We start from the raw sequence: 16,148 nt of genomic DNA on the forward strand, positions 1-16,148 counted from the left end.
CAACGACTCGGCGAGTCTGCTCGCGAGTCTTCGAGTTTGTCCCTTCTTCATGTGTCGAGTTGAGCCATGAGTCACAGGGGGGTGACTCGGTGAGTTGGGAGCTGAACTCACCCATGTTAGGACTCGGCGAGTCAATGCCCTGACTCGGCGAGTCCAAGGCAATCTTCATAGATCAAGAACAGACTCGGCGAGTTGTTCGTACAACTCGGCGAGTCTTAGCATAAAGTGTTCATCGGATGAAGATGAACTCGACGAGTTGTTCATGCAACTCGGCGAGTAGGATGAAGGAGTTGAACGACAGTTGGAAGGTGAACTCGTCGAGTCATAGCCCGACTCGACGAGTAGAACCAGGGACCCAGGGCAATGGTTTGCTAGGGACTCGGCGAGTGGTGATCCACTCGGCGAGTCGGGTCAACTGAAAGTTGACCCTAGCATTGGCTTAGAGCTAAACCAGGGGTAAAATGGTCATTTTACCTAAAGGATAGCTAGCAGTGTTTGATTGAGTATGTTGTGGGAATTGCAGCCGGAGGACTCCCGGAGCAGCAGCAGTCAGTTAGTTCCCGATCAGTTCAGCAGCTACTTTGAGGTGAGTTACCATCCAGTAGCAGTGGGTCTAAGGCCACAATGCCGACCCACCAGTAGGAGATGTACGATAGATGATTGTCTTTGTGATATCATCTAAGTTTGCTACTACCTGATATGTTATATGCTAGCTTGATATGTTGTATGTGATAGTAGTAGAGTTTGGTTGTTAGGACCAAAGGGTAGTCAGACACCCCAGATACGTCTGACAGTACGTGATGACATGTTTGCATGCTGGCTTGTTATGTTATATGTGATCGTAGTAGTAGGGGGGTGAAATAGTCCCCGAGGATCGGTTGTTAGGACCGATGGGTAGTCAGCACCCCAGAATGGCTTGACATGGGTAGTCAGCACCCCAGAATGGCTTGACACGGGTAAGATGGCACCCCAGAATGGCCGTATGGGTAGGTCGGCACCCCAGAATGGCCGTACCGGGTAGTCAGGCACCCCAGAATAGCCTGGCAGTACGTATGTTATGTGTTTGTATGGTATGTGGTACGTTGGGGGAACTCACTAAGCTTTGTGCTTACGTTTACAGTTTTGTTTTCAGGTACCTCTGCATCGAAGGGGAAGGAGTCGGCGCGGTAGCGGCACGTCATACACACACTCTTTGGTTTCCGCATTTATGAGATTTACTGGGATTGTACTCTGATATTTTGATGGGATGTATGGTTTGACTTTTTAGAACATGGTTGCAATGTGTTATGGTGTGAACAAACAATGTTTTTATTTATTAATGTTTTCTAAAGTAATACCTTAAAAATGAAATTTTCGGACGTAAAAATTGGGTCGTTACAAGTTGGTATCAGAGCCCTGGTTTGAGGGATTCGGACACACCTTCGGGGGTGTCTGAACTCAAATCGAGGGATTGAAAGATTTTCCAAAAGAAATTGTTCTTTAAAACCCGGAAAAGATTCATAAGAAAGAGCAAAGTGTGTGACGTGCGCGACCGGCCGAGCTCAAGTAAGTATTCCCCATAGTACCCATACAAGTTTATGTTATGTTTATCAGCTTTATGAATATTGCATGCTAGAATTGAGTAGACAGCAGTAGGATAGCCTGTTTAGGTTATGCCTGATAGTGTGAGCTTAGCATCCTATGTTACGTGTCGTTTCTTGTTCTAAGAACAGTTTTGGCTTGAGTCTGTTTTTCTTTATCCGAATGCTGCTTGCTTCGTGCTTGGTGGGATTCTGAGTAATGGGAGTGAGCCACTAGGTAAACACGTCACACCACATGTAATCAGGGTTGAATAATCCCAAAGTGTTGGAACTGGCCCTATTGCGCAGCTCTTGTTTGAGTCCAACCGTTGTAGGGACGGATCTCTTACTTGAAGGATTATCTAATCCTCATCACATGTGATGGTGTTTAGGTGGTGGCTAACTGGCATTATGAGGAGACCTACAGCAGCTGAGGACCAGTTGTGTTGAACTTGGGTTTTCCCTAGGGCAAGCCTAGGATGAGAATAACAGAGAGTAGCAGTAGTAAAGGGGAGCTGGTGGAGTCGAGGAATTCCTCGGAGAAGGTACGGATAGATGTGGAAGGTAGTATGGGCCCGTACTACTGAAAGCAGAGGATCCGTACCCGAGCCGAGGAAGGCCAAGACGAGACCAAGGAACCTGTAAGTAGTTGAGATCCCTCAGAAAGTAGCAGTACCACTAATGATTATTATGATGTTTTGCAGAATGGTGGTACTTCGACCGAGACCGACAGATGGCGGGTCAGGAGAGGGGTCAGGTTCGGGATCTGGCACCGAGCCGATTGAGGAGAGGCTACGTGAGTTCATCACGTCGGAGATCACTAGGGGCATCCTTGAGTCGACCCCCATCATCTTTGGGTCGATCAAGGAAGGGATCGTGGAGTTGATGGAGGATCGCCTACGGGCATTCAGGAGCGACTTGGCCTCTAGCCAGTCGGGATCTCGCACACTGTCCTTTAAGGACTTCAGAGGCAGTGGTGCGCCGGATTTCCATGGGGTGAAGGACCCCATTGTCGCCAGGAGGTGGATTGCGGATATCGAGTCCGCCCAGTTGACCAGCTTCTGCCCCGAGGGGTCGAAGGTGAGGTACGCAGCGGGGTGTTTACGGGACCGGGCCCGAGATTGGTGGGAGTCAGTGGGTGACTCGTTGGGAGCCTCGGCTATCGAGGCAATGACCTGGTCGGACTTTGTGGCTAGGTTCAGGGCGGAGTTTGCGCCAGCGGTCGAGCTTCAGCAGCTGGCCAGGGAGTTTTTAGACATGAGGCAGACGACAGAGACCGTGGCGGAAATCACCGCCAAGTTTCGGGAGAGGGCTTTATTGGTGCCCCAGTATGCAGGTGACGAGGATATGAGGAGGACTCGTTACCATGATATGCTACGAGCTGACATTCGGAAGCATGTTAGCTTTTCGGCTTGCCCTACCCTGGACTCCATGATTGCCAGGGCTAGAGAGAGAGAGATAGATTTGGAGCACATCCGGAAACGGAAACTTGAGGATGGTCAGGCATCAGGGGCTTCGGGGAAGAATCCCAAGGGATCAGATGGGAGGCCAAAAGGCCAGTCGGGACCGAGCCGCTGCAGGAGGTGCGGCAGGCCGCACGAGGGGGCGTGCTGGATGGGATCGTCAGGCTGCTACAAGTGCGGCAAGTTTGGGCATATCAGCAGGGATTACACTGCTCCTGCGACAGTTATTCAGACATCGGAGCTGTTGTGTTTCCACTGCAACCAGAGGGGCCACAAGAAGGCCAATTGCCCCATGTTGACAGTTTCAGTGCCAGTGAAGGCGCCAGCTCCAGCGACCCTGCGGATCACGGATGGCCGTCAGGGCAAGGCAGAGGCTCCAGTGGTGAGGAGTCGGGCATTTCAGTTGACTGCTGAGGAGGCACGCGCCACGCCCGATGTGGTGACGGGTATGATTCCTTCCTTCTATCTTTTATTTTACGTTGTTATGATATTGATATGTGCTCCGTGTGTATACATGTGTATTAGGATCGTTCCATGTGAACGGCATCCCGGTTCAGGTATTGTTCGACTCGGGTGCATCCCGATCGTTCGTTTCTCTTGCTCTTAGCAAGAGATTTCATGAGACTTCAGGCGAGTTAGATTGCCCGTTAGAGGTAGAGATTGCTGACGATCGATCGGTGCGAGCATCGATGGTGTTTTGTGATTGTGTTCTGCGACTGTTTGAGGAGCGTTACCTGGTAGACTTGGTCCCCATTCCATTGCGTGGGAACAAGGTGATTATTGGTATGGATTGGTTGAGCCCTAATGGGGCAGTGATAGATTGCGCACAGCAGCTAGTGCGAGTCAGGACCCCAAGCGGGGGAGAGTTAGTGATTCATGGAGAGCGGCCGCAGTGTGGACCCACTGTATGTTCAGCAGCGAGGGCTAGGCGCTACCTTCAGCAGGGATGCGCGGGTTATGTCGCGTATGTGACGAATACCCAAAAGGCGGGTAATGCATCGATGAGCGAGGTTCCGGTGGTTCGGGACTTTGTAGACGTCTTCCCAGAGGAGCTTCCTGGGATACCTCCGGAGCGACAGGTGGAGTTCAGGATCGACCTTGTTCCTGGTGCGGCTCCGATAGCCAAGGCGTCGTATCGGTTGGCTCCTCCCGAGATGCAGGAGTTGTCTACGCAGCTGCAGGAGCTGCTAGACAAGGGGTTCATTCGTCCGAGCAGTTAGCCCTGGGGAGCCCCGATTCTGTTTGTGAAGAAGAAGGATGGGTCGCATCGGATGTGTATAGATTATCGGGAGCTGAACAAGGTAACGGTGAAGAACCGTTACCCACTTCCGAGGATTGATGACCTTTTTGACCAGCTTCAGGGCGCATCTTGGTTCTCCAAGATTGATTTGCGTTCGGGTTATCATCAGATGAGGGTCAGGGAGGAGGAAATGCAGAAGACCGCGTTCCGGACGCGCTATGGCCATTACGAGTTCGTGGTGATGCCGTTTGGGCTCACCAATGCTCCTGCCGCGTTCATGGACCTCATGAACCGTGTATGCAGACCGATGCTGGACCGGTCTGTGATAGTCTTTATCGATGATATCTTGGTTTATTCCAAGACCCGGGAGGAACATGAGGCAGCGTCGGTGGTTGGATGTGGTGAAGGATTATGATTGCGAGATCCTTTACCATCCGGGGAAGGCCAATGTGGTGGCCGATGCGCTTAGCCGCAAGGCGGCGCCGATCAGGGACGTTTGCATGCGGATGACCGTGGTGACTCCCCTGTTGGAGCAGATTTGGGAGGCTCAACAGGAGGCTATCAAGGAGGAGCATCGGAAGAGCGAGCGTGTAGTAGGTCAGGTTTCCTCCTTCGATTATGATAGCCGAGGGTTATTGACACTACACCATAGGGTGTGGGTGCCATATCACGGAGGCGTGCGCCAGATTTTGATGGAGGAGGCGCACAAGTCCCGATTCTCTATTCATCCCGGGGCGACGAAGATGTATAGGGATCTTCGTCTAGACTATTGGTGGCCCTACATGAAGCGGGATGTGGCATGGTATGTCAAGCGATGTTTGACCTGCAGGAAGGTCAAGGCCGAACATCAGAGACCGCATGGCAAGATGCAGCCGTTGGATATTCCACTGTGGAAATGGGAAGATATCACGATGGATTTTATCACGAAGCTTCCCAGGACCGCACGTGGAGTGGATTCGATTTGGGTCATCGTGGATAGATTGACCAAGAGTGCTCACTTTATTCCGATTCAGGAGAGCATATCGGCCGAGAAATTGGCCGACATCTATATCAGGGAGATTGTGGCACGGCATGGGGTGCCGGTATCGGTGATCTCGGACAGGGATGTGCGTTTTACTTCCAGGTTTTAGAAGAGATTCCATGACGAGTTAGGCACTCGTCTGCATTTCAGCACCGCCTTTCACCCGCAGACAGATGGTCAGAGTGAGCGGACCATCCAGACTTTGGAGGACATGTTGCGGGCGTGTGTTCTGGATTTCGGTGGTAGCTGGGATACCTATCTTCCTTTGGCTGAGTTCTCCTACAACAACAGCTATCACGCGAGTATCGACCGCCCTCCCTTCGAGATGTTGTACGGACGGAGGTGTAGGACCCCGATATGCTGGGGTGAGGTTGGCCAGAGAGTCATGGGAAGCACCGAAGTGGTGCTCAAGACGACTGAGAGGATCCAGCAGGTCCGGAGCAGGCTTCAGACTGCTCAGAGTCGGCAGAAAAGTTATGCCGACAAGCGTCGATCCGATTTAGAGTTCCAGGTCGGGGATATGGTCCTCCTGAAGGTGTCGCCGTGGAAAGGCGTCATCCGATTCAGGAAGCGGGGCAAGTTGGGCCCGCGATTCATCGGACCGTTCAGGGTCTTAGCCCGGGTGGGCAAGGTAGCATATAGGCTGGATCTGCCAGCCGAGCTTAGCCAGATCCACAGCACTTTCCATGTTTCGCAGTTGCGGAAGTGCCTAGTGGACGATTCTGCAGTAGTACCTTTGGAGGATATTCAGGTTGATGACAGCCTGAACTCGCCCAGTCGCAATCCTCGACAGGAAGTCGAAGGATTTAAGGAACAAGAGGGTGGAGCTAGTGAAGGTGCAATGGCAGCACCGCAAGGGTTCAGAGTGGACTTGGGAGCCGGTAGACGAGATAATGGAGCATTATCCCGAGCTGTTTCAGGATCGAGCAATAGACTTCGAGGACGAAGTCTAAAATAAGTGGGGGAGATTTGTAGCACCCGGTTCCTGGTACGTAAATGTTATTGAGTATTTCCCTTCTTTTTGCCTTGGACTCGGCGAGTCATAGGTCCGACTCGCCGAGTGGATGCGGGACCCGGGACACGTTTAAGTTGGTGACTCGGCGAGTCCATATCCTGGACTCGGCGAGTCACAGCTGTTGGATGAAACCCTAAGTTTCAGGGGTTTGCACCCTATTTAAAGGACTTATCAGCCCCAAGCCGGCCCCCATTGACCCTTAAAGCCCTGTATCTCTCGTTCTAAGCTATTTCTTTGAGAGTTTGAGGTTAGTGGGTGTGTTTTTGAAGGCTTTGAAAGAGGAAGGAAGTAGATCCAGAAGAAGGGAAGCCATCCAAGCATTATTTGTGTCCTTCCAGCAGTTCCTTTGAGGTATAACCCGTTTTCCCCTTGATTCTATGCTTAAAACTTCATTTGGGTCCTTCTTGGTCAATTCCCCAAGTTTGTATGTGCATTATATGTCGTAATAAGGCGTTTGGCCTTTGGATCTATGCAAGATTGAGCTCCAGGAGCTCAGATCTGCTAGCTTTTTGGCCCCATGAGGCTTGTTAGCCCTAGATCTACCCTTTTGAGACATTTTGAGCCCTATAATCCATATTGGTGAATATCCACACGTAAAGTTGGAAACTTTACGTGTGATTCGTGTCCTAGAAGTTCAGATCTATGAATGGCATGGACTGGAATCGAGCAAATTGGTATATTTAAGGATTGCATGGCAACGACTCGGCGAGTCGTTCATGTGACTCGGCGAGTCTGCTCGCGAGTCTTCGAGTTTGTCCCTTCTTCATGTGTCGAGTTGAGCCATGAGTCACAGGGGGGTGACTCGGTGAGTTGGGAGCTGAACTCACCCATGTTAGGACTCGGCGAGTCAATGCCCTGACTCGGCGAGTCCAAGGCAATCTTCATAGATCAAGAACAGACTCGGCGAGTTGTTCGTACAACTCGGCGAGTCTTAGCATAAAGTGTTCATCGGATGAAGATGAACTCGACGAGTTGTTCATGCAACTCGGCGAGTAGGATGAAGGAGTTGAACGACAGTTGGAAGGTGAACTCGTCGAGTCATAGCCCGACTCGACGAGTAGAACCAGGGACCCAGGGCAATGGTTTGCTAGGGACTCGGCGAGTGGTGATCCACTCGGCGAGTCGGGTCAACTGAAAGTTGACCCTAGCATTGGCTTAGAGCTAAACCAGGGGTAAAATGGTCATTTTACCTAAAGGACAGCTAGCAGTGTTTGATTGAGTATGTTGTGGGAATTGCAGCCGGAGGACTCCCGGAGCAGCAGCAGTCAGTTAGTTCCCGATCAGTTCAGCAGCTACTTTGAGGTGAGTTACCATCCAGTAGCAGTGGGTCTAAGGCCACAATGCCGACCCACCAGTAGGAGATGCACGATAGATGATTGTCTTTGTGATATCATCTAAGTTTGCTACTACCTGATATGTTATATGCTAGCTTGATATGTTGTATGTGATAGTAGTAGAGTTTGGTTGTTAGGACCAAAGGGTAGTCAGACACCCCAGATACGTCTGACAGTACGTGATGACATGTTTGCATGCTGGCTTGTTATGTTATATGTGATCGTAGTAATAGGGGGTGAAATAGTCCCCGAGGATCGGTTGTTAGGACCGATGGGTAGTCAGCACCCCAGAATGGCTTGACATGGGTAGTCAGCACCCCAGAATGGCTTGACACGGGTAAGACGGCACCCCAGAATGGCCGTATGGGTAGGTCGGCACCCCAGAATGGCCGTACCGGGTAGTCAGGCACCCCAGAATAGCCTGGCAGTACGTATGTTATGTGTTTGTATGGTATGTGGTACGTTGGGGGAACTCACTAAGCTTTGTGCTTACGTTTACAGTTTTGTTTTCAGGTACCTCTGCATCGAAGGGGAAGGAGCCGGCGCGGTAGCGGCACGTCATACACACACTCTTTGGTTTCCGCATTTATGAGATTTACTGGGATTGTACTCTGATATTTTGATGGGATGTATGGTTTGACTTTTTAGAACATGGTTGCAATGTGTTATGGTGTGAACAAACAATGTTTTTATTTATTAATGTTTTCTAAAGTAATACCTTAAAAATGAAATTTTCGGACGTAAAAATTGGGTCGTTAGAATAGCAATGGCAGGAAAGACAATCATGGCCAGTAGAGGTTCTTCGTAAGCAAACGGCGCATAAGGTTCTACAATGGTGACGTTGTCATCGATTAGGGTTTCATCGTCTACATTTTCCTTCATCCCAAATTCAATCAAATGGTTCATTTATTATGATTATTTTTTGATAATGATAAAACTTGAGAGATTGATTCAGAGAGAGCACGAAATCGAACGATATCAAAAGCAGAAAATTGAACCGATTGGCATTAAGAAGCATGACTAGTTCAACGATGTTATTTTAGACGTATGAGTAAGGGTTTTCAATAGCGTATCTAACTCTAGCATGTACAACCAAATGTATTACGTGTGTCAACAATGGGTTGTAATAGTCATTCATTATCTTCTACAAATCAAAGGAGGAAACTGAGAAGATGAGGTTGGTCGTAAACTGTTGTGTTTGTTTCTGTGAGTACATGGTGTAACACCCTATTCCTGGTATGTATTTAATTCATTAAAGTATTCATTTTATTGGAGCTAATTGACGAGTTGGTAGCCCTAACTCGTCGAGTATATGCCATAAAATTTGCGGTTTTAACGAGGCTACTCGGCGAGTAGGCCAGGCTGGATGAAATCCTAATCTTTAGGGTTTGCAACCTATTTAAGCATCATTATGGGTCTCCACCCCATCCCCCATCACCTCCATAACTCACTCACGAAACCCTACTTAGTCTTGTGTAATATTGAACAAGTTCTTTCCATTTCTATGATCTAAAGCTTGAAGAAGGAAGCAAAAGCTTGGAGTTCCATAAGGAAGGTTAGAGATCAAGAGATAAGGGCTCAGTTCTGTCTTCTTAAAGGTATAAAGCTCATACCTTGGCTGTTAATCATTTAGATCTATTTCCTAGCTTGATTGTTGTGATCTTTGGGTCATTTCTAAGACATTTCGGGTTTAGAGTTTAATGTAGAGTAAGGGCTTAAGATCTGGAACCTTGGAGGGTTCTCATGGCATAAAGGTGCTAAATTTATGGCCATGAGAACCCCATGCATGTTGCAGACCTTATTTTTGGGTCTTTTGAGCTTAAAAACCCATGTATGGACGTAAACTTCATGACTTTACGTGTTATATCGACCTTAGGAGGTCAGATCTACCCTTTGGATGAGATGAGCTCAACAGAAATCGATTTTATGGACATGGACTTTAGGGGACTCGACGAGTCGTTCTTGAGACTCAACGAGTCAGGTATTGGTTCCCCAACATTTTCTGTTTCAGAGGAATACGGTTGAGTGCAAAAAGGGGGACTCATAAAATGGACGTAGTTATGGACCTGGAAACCATGGGACTCGGCAAGTATATGAACAAACTCGGCGAGTCCAAGGCAATCTCCCAACCCATGAAGACAGACTCGATGAGTTGTTCATATAACTCAGTGAGTCATAGACTGGACACATTCATATGATGAAGATGGAATGGGTCTAAGGCACCAATATCGGCCCCGTTTATATAATTGTAGTATGTCATGGTAAGCCCGATGTTGGGGTTAGCCCGATGCAATTTATATGTTTACGGACTTTGTTCCGATGTCGGGGTGGTCCCGGGAAGTAGTTATTTATGCTTGATGTCTTTATGATTCATGCATGTTATGTTATGTGTTATATGTTCCGGACCCGGTCCGATGTTGGGCAAGCCTAATGCAGTTTATGTGAATATGTTATATGGTTATGTTTATGTTATGATTCAGTCTATTCCGAACTTCGATCCGATGCCGGGCTGGGCCCAAGTTATTTCGAACTTCGGTCCAATGCCAGGCGGGACCCAATGCAGTGGGCGGGACCCAAGTTATTCCGAACTTCGGTCCGACGCCGGGTGGGGCCCGATGCAGTGGGCAAGGCCTAGTTTGTGATATATATGTGTTATTTTATGGTATATGGTAGTTTGGGGGAGCTCACTAAGTTTCATGCTTACAGTTTTCAGTTTTGGTTTCAGGTACTTCCGGTAGCAAGGGGAAGAGCTCGGGGTGATCGCATGGCACACACCACAGTATTCAGTCTGAGATTTGTTTGTGACTCTGATTTTATATCATTTGTTTTTGAGACAGTATTTTCATGAGATTTTGAAATGCATGACATTTGGTTTTCCTATTAATTAAGGATGATTATAGTTTTTATATTATTTTCAAAACGAAATTTTTTGACTTGTATTTTTGGGATGTTTCACATGGTGCCTCCTTTCATTAAATCGAATGAGAGATGTTGCGAGGGTTTGATGAGATTTGTTTTTTGTGGGTTTACATGGATGATGGATGTTGGTATTTTGGGATTTAGGAGTTGAGTAAAACATGGAGATCTAGGGAGTTTGGTGAGGGTTTTCGATGTATCTGATGATGAATTTTGCAATGTGGATTTAAAGTCAATTGTGTTGTGTGATTTTTTTTCCTTTTGAGAGAGAGAGAGAGAGAGAGAGAGAGAGAGAGAGAGAGAGAGAGAGAGAGAGAGAGAGAGAGAGAGAGAGAGAGGAATAAGATTTTATTAAATGACATGGCAATGGGTAAGTGGGTTGCTCCTTCAAATCATACAAAATAGTGGAATAGACCCAACAAAATGTAATTTTCTCTTAATGTTAAGAGTGCTATAAATACTTTTATTTATTTATTTATTTTTGCACATACACAAGATTTCCCGCTATATCAAATAGGGTGCAATTCCTAGTTACCATACATAACGAGCATGAGGACAAGCATGTTTTACTGCACAAGAATTATAATTATAAATACTTATATAACAAATCAGAATATGAAGTTTTATTTTCCAACTTGAACACCTTGTCCATGAAACAAGACAAATACAACATTTATCCTTTCACTGTGACACTGTCGCTTATCGAACCATGAAAGCTTATTCTTCATTTCTTCGTAATCTTACTTTCATATCCTGAAAATCAAAGAAAAACCAACAACAAAAATTAAAAAAAAAAAAGAAAAAGTCAAAAAAAGTGTTTCAGAATCAAGAAATATAACGCATTATTACTCAGTATAATCAATGTTGATTCTTCCCACACTAGGATCAGCAATAACTGAGAATGCCTCTAGCGAAAGGTCAAATCCATTTGCTGGACATCCTGGGCAAAGATCGACAATTGTAACGTCAACACTTCCGCCTTTGCATGATGATGGACCGGTGCATGTTATCCTATACCTCCTTCCACATGCAGCCTTATTACTGAATATCGCACTATTCGCTGCTGCAATCATCGTACCTTGGTCTACGGGACCAAAACACGCAGAAGCTATTCCATACATAATATAGAGACTTAATTCAGTATATCAAACATAACTTGCATGCTTTCTAAATACTAGGAGCATCAACAACATGAGAGCTTTTTTGTTGAGATTTGTCATTACAAATTTTAAATTGATAGCTCATTATATATCATCATGAGATTAATTTAGCTTTTCAATTTGTTTATTTATGTGTTGTTTGTATAAACGTGAAAACTACAGTTAGAAAATTAATTAAATTTTCTAAGTAAAAACTCAAAACTATTAATTAATAATTTTAAATAATTTATTAATTAAAAGATATTTTTTAGTTATATATAAAATTATAATCGTTGATTCAAATAAATACGTAAAATAAATTATATTATAATTTGTATATATTTTATTTTATTATAATATGTATAAATTTTATTTTAATGTTATTAATTTAATGTAATTAAAATGTGATTTAAATTTTGAAATTTGAAATTTAAAATGGAGAATCAATAGATTGACAAGTGTGCTGATATTAATTACAATGCAAAACATGATGACACATAGCAAAAAAACTACTCTTTTATTAGTATAAGGAGATTTTTCTTAAAACCTATGAGAGTACTCGCTACAATCATTAATAAAACTCGTTGGCAAAAGTTTGTATATTTACAAGCTCTAAAAAACTTTGGTTTGGAAAAAAAATGCTTCAATAGTTATTTTATTTTATTTTATTTTAAAGAGTTTTGATTTGAAACAACTTCTAAAAAAGTCATATTATGGAATATGGATGGATAGCATGCATTCTGTTTAAAACAAATTAAACGAAGGAACTTACGAGTATACACAGTGTAATAAGTGGCTTGACCAGCAATGGCGTGGGCAACAGAGGTGATACATGCAACCATGCCAATCAAAAGCAGAGCTCGAATGACGAAACCCATTTTCGAATTGTAATTGCTAAGAAAATAAAAGGAAATTGTTAAAAAAAAATATTATCAAATTGGTTTATGAATTAAAACGCATTATGGCTTCCCTTTTATAGGATAAATTGAGGCTTACTTGACGTATCTGTATTTAACTTTTACGTTTCAACGGTTCCAGTCTCGTCTACATTGGAGGCTAATTATTTTTAAAAAGAAATTAAATTGGTTCCTACTTTTTATGCCTACAAATGTTCTTACCCAATAAAATTATGACAAGTGTCATCATTCCATATTTTTTTAACTAACTCATTAAAGCTATATTAAGAATATATCAATTACAATTAAATTGAATGATGATTTGTCATAATTTTAATGGGTAGGATTAATTATAGACATAAAAGGTAGGAGGTAATTTAATTTCTTTTTTTAAATTATCAATTGTTGATTATTAGTTATTGCTTGAATTCTGAATGTATTTTTTTATTAGACCTTTAGTAGGCTTAGGGCTGTTAATCGGATTTCGGGTTAAACGGTTCGGGTTAGTCGGGTTTTCTAGAAAAAATATTCACCCGAAACCCGACCCTAATAAGGTACGAATTAGTTGGGTTCAGATTAATAGGGTCGGGTTAGTCGGGTTAAGGTTAAAATGTAAGATGAATTTACGTTGTGCTATTTTAATACATAATCCACGTATATAGGGATTTAAAATAGAGTAAATTACACGAATGGTCCCTATGGTTTGGGGTAATTTGCACGTTTGGTCCCTAACTTATTTTTTTAACTCGGAAGGTCCCTACTGTTTGTTATTGCTACACATTTGGTCCCTATTGTTTGTTTTAGTTACGCGTTTGGTCCCTATCTTACGTAAAAAGACAATTATTTAAATAGAGAAAAATGATATAGTAGGTAAGGTAAGGAGAGAGGATGAGATTGAGGGTGTGTTTATTTAAATAAATTAAAAAATCAAGGGAAAAATAGACTTTTTATGTAAGACAGGGACCAAGCGTGTAACAAAAACAAACAGTAGGGACCTTCCGAGTAAGAAATAAAGTTAGGGACCAAACGCGCAAGTTACCCTAAACCATAGGGATCATTCGTGTAATTTACCCATTTAAAATATAAAGTTGGTATACGATATGAATTTTTGGAGTTTCTTTTATCATATTAGTGAATAAAATTCATAAAACTGTTACAACACAACCGTACTGCATTAAGAAGAGAGAAAAATTATGTCATTTTATATATTTCTATACATAGTAAATTTACTATCTGGTTTGTTTAAATTTGAAATATGTATTAGTTGTAAAATCTCATGGGATCTTGAATTCATGTCATTCAACCCGGTAAAAAAAGTTTTTGTAATAAATTCTTAATCGAGTTATTCGGGTTGACCCGAAACCCGAAATATTTTGAAAAAATCAACCTTAAACCCGACCCTAATAATAATTCGGGTTAACCCGAATAACCCGATTAAGAGTTCTGACCCTATTAAACCCGATCCTAATTACCTTATTCGGGTTTGGGTTGGGTCCAATTAATCGGGTTCGGATTTTTTTGACACCCCTAAGTAGGCTTCATAACTTACTCTGACACCTATCTTATATATAGTTACATGGTTGTTTTAATAAACACTTTGAATCTCACTATATTTTTCTATATTAAATTTCAACATGGAGACCTATAGGTAGTTAGTAAAAATATTATTTTATACACTTTATGGTGTAAAATTATACTTATAATACTTCATAAAAATATAAACAAAATCTAGCATAAGCTCTAATACAGGATGCAAAAAAGATGGTAGAGGGATTCAATTGCATTTTATTAAAACTATATAGTTTTTTATGGTTCTATACTATTTTATTAAGTTCAAAACAGTCATATATTCCCAAAGCCATATATATATATATATATATATATATATATATATATATATATATATATATATATATATATATATATATATATATATATAGTCTTATGTTATTCTATTCAAACTAATTATTATGTTATTGTATGCATCAATGTGAGCCAATCAAATTTACTTATTTTAAGAAAATGATTAATATATATTATTGAATTAAATATAATTGAAAATATCATCTTAATTAATTACAAGGGTAATTTAGTCAATTAATTTAGATTTAATAAAGGAAAATTGTATTTTTTTAAGGGATCATAGATTCTATTAATTTTAAAAATCCGATTTTATAAATTATAATTCTTTTAATTCGGACATTCTGACAGCATATGTTTATGAGTATATTCAAAAATATTCTTGAACCTATTTCTTGATCATGAATTTAAAAACTTCTAATAGAATAACAAATTTTTGAACAATCAATTGAAGTATAAAAACAAAAAATATATTATTTCTTGTGGAATACAGGTAACAATTGTTAAGAATTACATTTATTGTTAAAGAATAAAACTAAAAAACAATCAAAATGGGAAAGAAAACATTAAAATCTAACAACGACTAATACATTCTAAAAGAATAATGTGGTCTATTTCAATTTTGTGGTCTGTTCTTCAAGCATCAACTTCTGTGATTCCAACAGAATTGGAATCAATCATTACATTACAACAGAATTAGAATTCGTGATTCCATTCCAATATAATTGGAATATCACCAATATCATCCATTGAATCATCTACATAAACATACTTGATACCTTTTCAGAATTCAACCTTGTCAAGATCCTGCACTGTCCACATTAATGAAGTGTTAAATTAGGAAAAAAAAAATTCGAATGAAAAGCAGATTAATCATTTCCTGTCAAAAGAATCAGGAAAAAAAAAAAAGACAAGCTATGTAGATGATCAAACCTTTACAAATTAAGGGTCCATACAATAGGAAGAAGCTAAATCAGATAGGAAAAGGCTAAATTTGATAAGAAGAAGCTAAATCATAATTTTATAAGTGATTCCATGGTTGTTATTGATGACAAAAACTTTGTTCTTGAGCAATTAAGTAAACGCAGAACAATAAAAAAAAATCTTGGCTCTAAAAGATTGGATTCTGCTACTGTGAAATTAGTACTTCAAGATTCTTCTTCAACTTTTGGGGATGAAATAAAAAAGGGAAAGTTTAGGGGTTTAGTTCCAATCAAGTTAGAGGAGAAATTCAGAGAATCTGTTTCTGATTCCAATTCAGATTCTGATTCCAACTCTCAAATTCCATTGAATTGGCGTTCAAAATCAATGAGATCAGAGAAAATACCAGATGAAACTTTCCATTTTACAAAACCTTCTGTTGGGATTCTTGACTTAAGATCACAATCAATGAGAGTTTCCACGCCAACCCAGATGAAGAATTCTGCATATAACAAAGAATCGAAAGGAGAAACATCATTCACAAAATATAAACCTCGAGAATTTAGCTTTGATTCTTCTTCTGAAATGAAATCATAAAAACACAAATTTCTCTTCATTTTATCAGAATATCAACATCAAAATAAAAAATTCGAAATAATGCAACACCCGAAACAACAGATTCCGATCGGAAGACATTGATAAATAAAGGAAGAAATAGAGGTGGATCTGGAGGGAATACCTTGGACGCAATGATATGCATGTGTGTTTGCGCAACAATTGGGGA

General features: G+C 42.0%; 1 protein-coding gene across 1 annotated transcript; it reads right to left on the bottom strand.

Moving 5' to 3' along the window:
* Positions 1 to 11,056: 11,056 nt before the first annotated feature.
* On the bottom strand, positions 11,057 to 12,608 carry LOC145012900 (EG45-like domain containing protein). The gene is made up of 3 exons (XM_078971692.1): positions 12,460 to 12,608; positions 11,398 to 11,656; positions 11,057 to 11,301 (listed from the first exon to the last, which is right to left on the bottom strand). The coding sequence occupies exons 1-3, from the start codon at positions 12,563 to 12,565 to the stop codon at positions 11,295 to 11,297; spliced, it is 372 nt and encodes a 123-aa protein (XP_078827818.1). The 5' UTR covers positions 12,566 to 12,608; the 3' UTR covers positions 11,057 to 11,294.
* Between the last annotated feature and the right edge of the window lie 3,540 nt (positions 12,609 to 16,148).

Source organism: Lactuca saligna, chromosome 8 (genome assembly GCF_052625555.1).
Source record: "Lactuca saligna cultivar CGN05327 chromosome 8, ASM5262555v1, whole genome shotgun sequence".
NCBI classification, from domain to species: Eukaryota; Viridiplantae; Streptophyta; class Magnoliopsida; order Asterales; family Asteraceae; genus Lactuca; species Lactuca saligna.

Bases quoted from the DNA above. Each gene is read 5' to 3' on its own strand.
- LOC145012900 (XM_078971692.1), bottom strand. From the start codon at position 12,565: ATGGGTTTCGTCATTCGAGCTCTGCTTTTGATTGGCATGGTTGCATGT. The intron at 11,657-12,459 runs GTAAGTTCCTTC...TGTATGGAATAG, and splicing joins TTATTACACTGTGTATACTC to CTTCTGCGTGTTTTGGTCCC.